General features: G+C 47.8%; 2 protein-coding genes across 2 annotated transcripts; one reads left to right on the plus strand and one right to left on the minus strand.

The window, feature by feature from the left end:
• Nucleotides 1-4489: 4489 nt before the first annotated feature.
• Nucleotides 4490-7737, plus strand: LOC103632720 (transcription factor MYB20). The gene is made up of 5 exons (XM_008654463.3): nucleotides 4490-5314; nucleotides 5405-5488; nucleotides 5573-5723; nucleotides 5862-6406; nucleotides 6545-7737. The coding sequence occupies exons 4-5, from the start codon at nucleotides 6274-6276 to the stop codon at nucleotides 7312-7314; spliced, it is 903 nt and encodes a 300-aa protein (XP_008652685.1). The 5' UTR covers nucleotides 4490-5314; nucleotides 5405-5488; nucleotides 5573-5723; nucleotides 5862-6273; the 3' UTR covers nucleotides 7315-7737.
• LOC111589758 (uncharacterized) lies at nucleotides 5656-6081 on the minus strand. The gene is made up of 2 exons (XM_023300650.2): nucleotides 5867-6081; nucleotides 5656-5728 (listed from the first exon to the last, which is right to left on the minus strand). The coding sequence occupies exons 1-2, from the start codon at nucleotides 6079-6081 to the stop codon at nucleotides 5656-5658; spliced, it is 288 nt and encodes a 95-aa protein (XP_023156418.1).
• Nucleotides 7738-9445: the final 1708 nt, after the last annotated feature.

Consider the following 9445-nt stretch of genomic DNA (forward strand, 5'->3'; position numbering starts at 1 on the left):
CACCTGCGTAGCGCGACTGGCTTCAACACCTACTGGGATGCGCGATTGACGGAACCAGCTGAAGACCCGGCGCATCTCCGCCATGCGCGGTGGTTTAGTTGGGGGAAGGATATGACGAGGCCGGTCCATGCATCAGTGAGAGGTACTGGCGCGCGGCGTGAGCGGTCTGCACAGTGGGACCCGCGTGACAGCGAGTGCCAGTGAGCGCGCGCAACCATGGGCTGGTTAGCGGCCATCTGGGCCGAGCGCGGGGTGAATGTTTTGTGGGCCGAGCGAATAGAAATCGGCCCAGGCGCTCTCTTTTTTTCTTTTAAATTTCTAGAATTCAAATTTGAATTCCATTCCAATTGTGAACTTTGTACCTAGATTCAAATGTACAAATTGGACAAACAAGTATGGAAGGATCTTATTTATTTATATATTTATTTTCTTTATTTTGTATAGTATTTTCCTTCTCCTTCTCCAATTCTAACATTGTACCTTTGGGTTAAAATCCAATTCTCATCTCATTACTATATTCCCAAATTATTCCTTTTTGAAATTATTTTTATATTGTCACAAAATGCACACAAAATAAAAATCTCAGCATGATGCAATGATTTAGTGGCATATAATTTATAATTATCTGTTTTAAAATATGGTGTTCACATGTGATGGCACAAAAGTTCAAACTCCCACATAGATAAAGTGAACTTGTTTCTCCCTTTGCTATTAGCTCTTGCAAATTACAAATTGGGTATTACAGTAGGGTGATGATGGCGCCTCCTATTGACGTGGCTGGCCTGCGCCCTAGGTTGGGCGATGTGGAGGCTCCTCCGAAGCCGAGGTCGAGTCTGTCTTCCATGGCCGAGGCCGAGTCCAAGCCCCTGGGTCGGGCGAGGCGGAGGTCGTTGGCAGAGGCCAGGGCGGAGTCCGAGCCCTGGTGTCGGGCGAAGCGGAGTTCATCGTCTTCTGGGGCTGAGCCCGAGTCCGAGCCCTGGGTCGGGCGGAGCGGAGTTCGCCGTCTTCCGGGACTTAGCCCGAGTCCGAGCCCTGGGTCGGGCGGAGCGGAGTTCGCCGTCTTCTGGGACTTAGCCCGAGTCCGAGCCCTGGGTCGGGCGTAGCGGAGTTCGTCGTCTTCCGGGACTTAGCCCGAGTCCGAGCCCTGGGTCAGGCGGAGCGGAGTTCGCCGTCTTCCGGGACTTAGCCCGAGTCCGAGCCCTGGGTCGGGCGGAGCGGAGTTCGCCGTCTTCCGGGACTTAGCCCGAGTCCGAGCCCTGGGTCCGGCGGAGCGGAGCTTCCTATGGTGCCTTTGGCAGGGCCTGACTGCCTATCAGTCTCAATCTGTCAAGTGGCACTGCAGTCGGAGTGGCGCAGGCGGCGCTGTCCTTCTGTCAGGCCGGTCAGTGGAGCGGCGAAGTGACGGCGGTCACTTCGGCTCTGCCGGGGGGCGCGCGTCAGGATAAAGGTGTCAGGCCACCTTTGCGTTAAATGCTCCTGCGACTTGGTCGGTCGGTGCGGCGATTTAGTCAGGGTTGCTTCTTAGCGAAGGCAGGGCCTCGGGCGAGCCGAAAATATGTTCGCCGTTGGAGGGGGCCTCGGGCGAGACGGAAATCCTCCGGGGTCGGCTGCCCTTGTCCGAGGCTAGGCTCGGGCGAGGCGTGATCGAGTCGCTCGAATGGACTGATCCCTGACTTAATCGCACCCATCAGGCCTTTGCAGCTTTACGCTGATGGGGGTTACCAGCTGAGAATTAGGAGTCTTGAGGGTACCCCTAATTATGGTCCCCGACAGGTATCACTTGAATGAATTGAGAAATAATCTGGTACAAAACGAGAAGGATTTGTTCAACCTTAGGCACTCGTATCTTCGTGTCACCGTAGAGCATGCATTTGGTTCACTCAAGAGAAGATTTAAAATACTTGATGATGCCACACCATTATTTCCATTTTCTACTCAAATAGATATTGTTGTAGCCTGCTGCATTATTTACAATTGGGTCATACAAGATAGAGGTGATGATATGATCATTGAAGAATGTAATTGGCCAATTCATAACCATGCTACAACATCAAGTGGCCAAGTTATTGAACATGCATTCATGGTTAATTTGAGGCAGGAAATAGCAAATTAGACGTGGGAAGATCATCAAAACCACTATGCTGTCTAATTTGTTATTGTTTTTCTTGCTGTAATTTTTTATTTATGGACATTAATATATGGACTTAATTAATGTATTCATATATTGTGTGAGATTACTTCTTGCTATATGCACATTAATATATGGACTTATTTAATATATTCATGGACATCAACCATTTATGTCAAAGTTCTTCATGGGATGTATATGTCTGGACATAACCATATTGCAGAAAATAGAGAGTGAAGGAGCTGGTGAGCACTTTGTGGAACAACCTGATGGTAGTGGGCATGTTGTGTGGACTTCTACAATGTCCTCTTACATGCTCAATGACCTAGCAAGCCATGTGGCCGAAGGGATTAGGACATCAACATGCTTCAAGAAAGTTCACCTTAACAAGTGCGCTAAGGCTCTAAATGACTATTTCAAGATGAAGCTCACTGGAGAACAAGTGAAGAAACATTTGAGGACATGGAAGAGAAGATATGCGAAGATAAAAAGACTTAGGAAGTTAAGTGCTGCTTCTTGGAATGAGGATAACTACATGATCGCTCTTGATCATGAACATTATGCAAACTATGTGCAGGTACCATTACTTTTACATGTATTGTTACTATATTTCATCATATAACTTCAGCATATTACTTTTACATGTATTGTTACTATATTTCATCATATAACTTCAACATTTTACTTTTACATGTATTGTTACTATATTTCAGCATATAACTTCGGCATATTACTTTTACATGTACCATTACTTATACTGTTATATATTTCAGCATATAAATTTGAGTCATGGAATGATTTTTAGATGGTTGTAGCATTTTTGTATTATATGATGAAGATACAGACAAGCCTATAGTTATCTGTACAATCAATCATGTAACTTAAAGATATGCAACTGACAGTGCTGGATGTTTTGCCCTTGCTGTGCATATGCAACATGTGAATCACCAAGTTGTTACTTTTACATGTACGATTACTTTTACTGTTACTATATTTCGGCATATAAATTTGAGTCGTAGAATGTTTTTAGATGGTTGTAGCTTTTTTGTATTATATGGTGAAGACACGACAAGTCTATAGTTATTTGTACAATCAATCATGCAACTCAAAGGTATGCAACTGACAGTGTTGGCCGTTTTTCCCTTGTCGTGCATGCAACATGTGAATCACCAAGTTGTTACTTTTACATGTTCCTTCATGCTAAATCCAATGTTGAGGAATAATCACCAAGTTGTTACTTTTATATGTAAGATCACAAATCTAATGCTAAGTTTTTAAACAAGCCTTTAGAGAACTATAATGAAATGTTCACTATCTTTGGAAACGATATGGCTAAATGAAAGTATGCAAAAAGATCAAGTGAAGCTATAGGGACTGAAGATGGAAACGGTATGGCTGAAACAGAGATTGATGAGGGAGATGGTAATGTTGTTCCTAGTCCTACAGATGGTATTGGGACTTCATCCTCAGCTCCTAGATCTAGGAAGAAGGGAAAGGTTACTAGTAATGAAGAGGCAGGGCTGATTCGAGCATTCAAAGATGGTGTTGAAAGGCTTGCAATGGCTATTGAGAAGACTGGTTTAGGTGACCTACCACCTGACTTGCTTCAAACATTGAAGTACTGTTTTGAAATATTGTTTTGAAACGTTGTTTTGTAATGGTGTATGCTCAATTTTTTTATTACTATATTGTAATATTGTGTTCTGCATGAAATACTAGGTCATCTTGTATTATTCACAAACAGAAAAGGTGATAGTTGATCACCATTTGCTGAACAGACAACAACATTCGTGAAGCTAAAACTGAGTTGGTTCCATCAACCAGTGACCATCCAAACAAAACTAAGTCAGTTCCATCCACAAAAAATGGTGACTATTAGAGATGACCCTACCCCAAATCAAGGATGACCACAACTCATTATATTTTGACCTTAAACCAAACATATCCTTATATACTGAAACTAACATATATTATCTCGCCCCCATCCAACAAACAAAACTTAGAAAACTATGTCCAACCAAATCTTTTCTATTAAAACTTGACCCCTTTTGGGCGCACGCCCGCGCTTCGCGCTAGCGAGCGTGCTTCGGCCGCGTGACGGGATCCCTCCAGTCTCGCCTGCACTTTCCATTCGGCCCCATGATGCAGCGAGAAACCACGCCTTTGTTCGTTGTTCTTGGTCGAGCTACACGCGGGATGGGAGCAGTGACCGTCCTCGCCGAGGACAACATCGCACGGCTCGACAGTGCCCCGCATGGTCATGAGCAGTGACCGTCCTCACCGAGGACAACGTCGCATGGCTCGATGGTGTCCAGCGTGCTGCCCGACATGGTCATAGTTTTAGGTCTGCGAGAAAACCAAGCGCCTGGGTATTATCCATCCACCGCACGGCCTCTTCTCACGCCGCCTCGACTTCCTCTTCCAGCCCCCGCCATCCATCCTCCTCCTCTGCACATGTACACTCACCTCAAAACCCCCAAGCATCGTGCTAAAACCCGGCCTAGCCCTCGAATCCCCCCTTGCCCGCGCGGAGTAGACGAGCCCAGCCCGTCCCATCGACCATGGCATCCTCAGGGTCCGCCGCTAACCTCTGGTACTGCTTGGCCTAAGCATCGCGGGCGTCCTCCTGGCAGCGCGGCGATTGAGGCACCATACGCGCCCTGACCACGACGCTTTCATGGCCCGCCTAGAGCTCCTCCCACCGCCACAGCCTCCGCCGTCGCAAGGAGGCCAGCCCGGGCGAGGTGGCGCAGGCCATCGCCATGTTCCCCAGATCCTGTTCCACAGCGTCGCCTTCTTCCAGGTACACCCAGCTCTCGCCTTCTTCAGGCACAGCTCCAAGCCGTCAAGCGCCACCCAGTCCCGATTCCCTTCACACCGTCTCTCGCCCTATCCTATCTGACGGTCCAAGACTCTGAGTTTGCCGTGGTGAGTGTGCTTCACTGCTTCTCTAATTCCTCCCGTTGCATTGGTTCGATGGAATATGGCGCTGAGGAGGAGGCGGCGACCGATGACCCCAGTAGCAGCGGGGGCACCAGGCGTTGGGCGACTGAAGGGGAGCCCGAAGCTGACTGTGGATGCGGACATGCGAGATATGGCGAAGACGGCCGCGTGGAGCGTTAGTTCCTACAGGGCTGGCAACGGTGTCACGGCCCTGCACGACAACAACCTTGACACCTGCCGACAGTTAGTGACAATTGCTCATCGCTTTTATTCTTTGTTGAATTAGTTGAAGCTAGAAGGTCAGAGTTTTTAAAATCTACGATTTGGTTTCAGGTCTGATGGGGCTCAAGTGTACAGCCGCAAATGGTGAACATCCAGTTCCAGAAGAAGTTGCAGGCGTGTAGCTGCAGCCTGCAGGTGCCTGCTTCAGTACAGATTCTACTCCCTTTGCCTTGCGATTCGATGGTTTTGAGATTTAATTAATTCTATGTCGTGCGGCAGCTCGTCGTGATATACGTGGATTTCAAGCTCGAAGAAGTGCTCCACTAAAAATGAAACGTTAGAATTCAGCTGAGCATCTTACTCTACATTGCAGCAAACTGTGACGTGCTTTGCTGAGTTAGATTAGTCTGGCATGCTTGAGTTTCCCATGGTAAAATTATCATTCATTTGCATTGTACTTCTATTTTTTTAAAGAACTTTGCCATTTGTTCATACCAAACCGGTCTATTTTATGTGTCTACTTTGAATCGCACTAAATTAAGTTTATTAATGCATTCGGCTAATGTAGGTAGGGCGCCGCGAAGCGCGCCTCTTTTTCTAGTAAACAAAAGCGCAAATGGAAGCCGCTTCACGTAGCAGCCCGTGCAAAGCAAGCGAAAGGGACCCGCGAGCAGCGAAGCAACCAGGCCAAGCGCAACACGACCTACACCGTGGGGCCGGCCATCCAGGAGACACGCGTATTCCGTCCTGGACAAAGGACCGCATCCACTTGCTAGCTCGCTAGTCATTACCTGATTTCGCCGCGGGCGTCGTCGTCTTTCTCCTTCCTCGTCCTTTATAAAGGAAGGTGGCAATGGCCTTTCCCTCTGCACCGCCAAGTTAGCTTGCCTAGCCACATCAAAGCAAAGCTAGCTACGGCCAGCTTTGGCGATCTGCTTGCTTCTCTCTGAGCGTTTCTTTACAACTAAACCAACTGAGCAATGGGGAGGCAACCGTGCTGCGACAAGGTGGGGCTGAAGAAGGGCCCGTGGTCGGCGGAGGAGGACGAGAAGCTCGTCACCTTCCTCCTCACCAACGGCCAGTGCTGCTGGCGCGCCGTGCCCAAGCTTGCCGGTGAGTGAGCGTGCCTGACTGACCATCCCGCTTCCATCGTGTTAATTAATTTGGCTCATACTATTAGGCTTCCATGCACGCTAAGACGCCAACGACATGACGATGAACCCACTTTCTCTCTCTCTGTATAATGGGCAGGGCTACTGCGGTGCGGAAAGAGCTGCAGGCTTCGGTGGACCAACTACCTGCGCCCGGACCTCAAGCGCGGGCTGCTGTCGTCGGAGGAGGAGACGACGGTGATCGACCTGCACGCGCAGCTGGGCAACCGGTGGTCCAAGATCGCGTCGCACCTGCCGGGACGCACGGACAACGAGATCAAGAACCACTGGAACACGCACATCAAGAAGAAGCTGAGGAAGATGGGCATCGACCCTGCCACCCACAAGCCCCTCCACCCACAGCCAGCAGCTCCTCCTCCGACTCAGCAGGAGCAGGACACGGGCGGGTCGCCCGAGGAGGAGGGGGAGAAGGCCGACGCGGTCATGATGGCAGCAGCTACGCCGATTATCGGGCACGAGACGGCGCCGTTCTTTACCGACGAGGAGGAGATGCTGGCGCACCTCCTTGACGACATCGACGACTTCCCACCCGCGGCTTATTCTCCCGACGACTCTTCTTCGCCCTCCTCCTCCTCCTCCGCGTCCCGGTCGTCTCACTCGGCCTCCGTCGTCACAGCGCCGTCGTCGAGCGGAGCTGGTGGAAGCAGCGTCGCCGACGGCGAGCGGCCGCTGCAGATGGTGGAGTGGCCTGAGTCCATGTGGCTGGACGACGACGTGGTGCCCGGCCTGGCCACGACGCCGTGGGAGTTCGAGGACGACAACCCCTTCCTCGCCTACCAGAGGAACAACGCTCTGTTCGATCACCAGCTGGAGGCATGGAACAACGACGGCAGGGTCGAGCTGTTCTGAGGCGCTGAGATGATCTACTTCTTCCTCGATCGTCATTAGATTAGATGTAGTTAATTAATACGTCATCCCCGGCCTACGATCGAGCAGTTCGCGTTGCACAGACCAGAGCACTCACGGCCGTTGAAAATAAGCAAGAGAAAGAGATGAAAGTGGTTGCACGCCCGGTTTCTTGGTTTTCTAAAACCTTTGGCCGGGCCGACCACAACTTGCAAAGGAACAGTTGGAGAGAAAAAAAAATGTTCGTTAGCAATCTGCCAGTGCTGTTTGGCATTGGAGAACCCTTCCGTGGATTGTTTATTGGACAATGCAAGACCCCTCTACGTACGTTGAAAATGGGAATAATAAAGCCAGGCCACTTTGTACCGAATGTCTAATTTCTACTAGAAATCAAGGCGTTCCGGTGGTTCTCATATTACCCTTTAATTTGACCCGCTGCAGGCGTGCTGCTGGCTGCTGCTGTTATTCAACCCTGATAGAGACTTGAATTCGTTCGATCTGGAAAGGAAATACTAGGGCCAGTTTGGTAACCCCAATTTTCTAAATTTAAGGAAATTGAAATTCACGGCTAATAAAGTAACTTGTTTAGCTTTGAGTATGATATTCCACCACTTTACAAAGTTCAGATATAAGACTATTTCAAATTCATGGGTGGAGGATAAAAATGATTTTATGTATTAGTGTAGAATTTGTTTTTACTCTGTAACTTATAGAACGCTCTTCGACTCGCTCATCTATACTAAAAATATAGCAGATAAATATCTCCAACATTTTGTTAAAAATAGTATACAGCTATATTTTGCATAAAATGAATTATCTTAACTGGTATATGGTTAAATTAATATTATTAGAATGGAATTCAATTCTAATGATCCAAACTAATGATCCAAACGGGATAACGCCGTTTCCTATGATCCTCTTTCCTCGGTGCCGTTTGATCAGGAAAGAAAATCTTAGGACTAATTCGGCAACCCTATTTTTCTAAACGATTTCTATTTTACCAAAAATATAAATTAATTTCTTTTTAGAAAATGAAAATCTCTTGTAAAAATAAGATCGTCAAACTAGCTCTTAGAAGAACGAAAGTGCGTGGGTTACTACAGATTCCATATAAACTCAGCAAGCATTATTTAGGGCATGTTTGGTTTGATGGCTAACTTGCCACACTTTGCCTAACTTTTCTGCCTAAGGTTAGTTCTTCAATTCAAACGACTAACCTTAAGTAAAGTGTGACACATTTAGCCACAAACCAAACAGCCCCTTAGTTTACCGTGACGCAGGGGTACGTAGCTAGATTGTGCATGTTACTTTGGAGATCGAGACGAGAGAGACGCGGCTGTGCAGTGCTGTGTGCATGCGTGCTCGCGGTGCTTCTCCTCATATATATTATTCTGGACACTTCCACGGTAGGCCCATTGGATGGCCGCCGCGTGTTGCCTCCGACATTTGTGCTCCTCATCATGCCATGCAGAGAAACAAACAGCGGGTCTGAGATGGAAAGCGCGCGCGGGCTCTGTCCCACAGTCCACTTGACGGCAGCCTCGAAAGGGTGGCCGCGTGTCGATCGACGTGGATTTGTGTCCGTGGCGAGTTCGGAAGGGGTCAATTCTATGGCCCATGACACGTTGACACACTTTTGTAGCATCATTAGTGTTTTGTTCCTGTCTATATATATAAAAGCGCGCACAAGTTGACCCTTGTAATAACATGTAATTTATGGCTTTATATATACGTGATTGGAATGGAAAAACATTATTGTTTCAACTAACATGTGAGTTCAGATATATGAATATGCATGTTTAGTTACTTAAGTCATAGGGATACAAGGCGAACAACTGAGTCACTGTTTGAAACTCCTAAGCTAGAGCTAGCTAGTATTTAACCGGCTAACAAATTGTTAACTGGGTTGAATCAGCTAATAAACTAATTATTATATGTGAGTTAGCTAACAATGCTACGATGTTTAAAAGATATATATATAACTAATTTCAGTATCTAACTGTTGCTCTGCATTGTTGAGCTCTAAAAAGAGCAGTGCGGACGGTCCGGACTGTCCGCGGTGGTGGCGCGGACGGTCCGCGCGCGCAGAGTCAGTTAGGGTTCCTAGTTTCTCGCGGGATTTGTTACCTAAAAC

This window comes from Zea mays, chromosome 7 (assembly GCF_902167145.1).
Source record: "Zea mays cultivar B73 chromosome 7, Zm-B73-REFERENCE-NAM-5.0, whole genome shotgun sequence".
Lineage (NCBI taxonomy): Eukaryota > Viridiplantae > Streptophyta > Magnoliopsida > Poales > Poaceae > Zea > Zea mays.

Coding starts and splice junctions, on each gene's coding strand:
- LOC111589758 (XM_023300650.2), bottom strand. CDS start 6,081: ATGACTAGCGAGCTAGCAAGTGGATGCGGTCCTTTGTCCAGGACGGAA. Junction 5,729..5,866: donor AGAGGCGCGCTTCGCGGCGC/CCTACCTACATT, acceptor ATGAATGATAAT/TTTACCATGGGAAACTCAAG.
- LOC103632720 (XM_008654463.3), top strand. CDS start 6,274: ATGGGGAGGCAACCGTGCTGCGACAAGGTGGGGCTGAAGAAGGGCCCG. Junction 6,407..6,544: donor CGCCGTGCCCAAGCTTGCCG/GTGAGTGAGCGT, acceptor TATAATGGGCAG/GGCTACTGCGGTGCGGAAAG.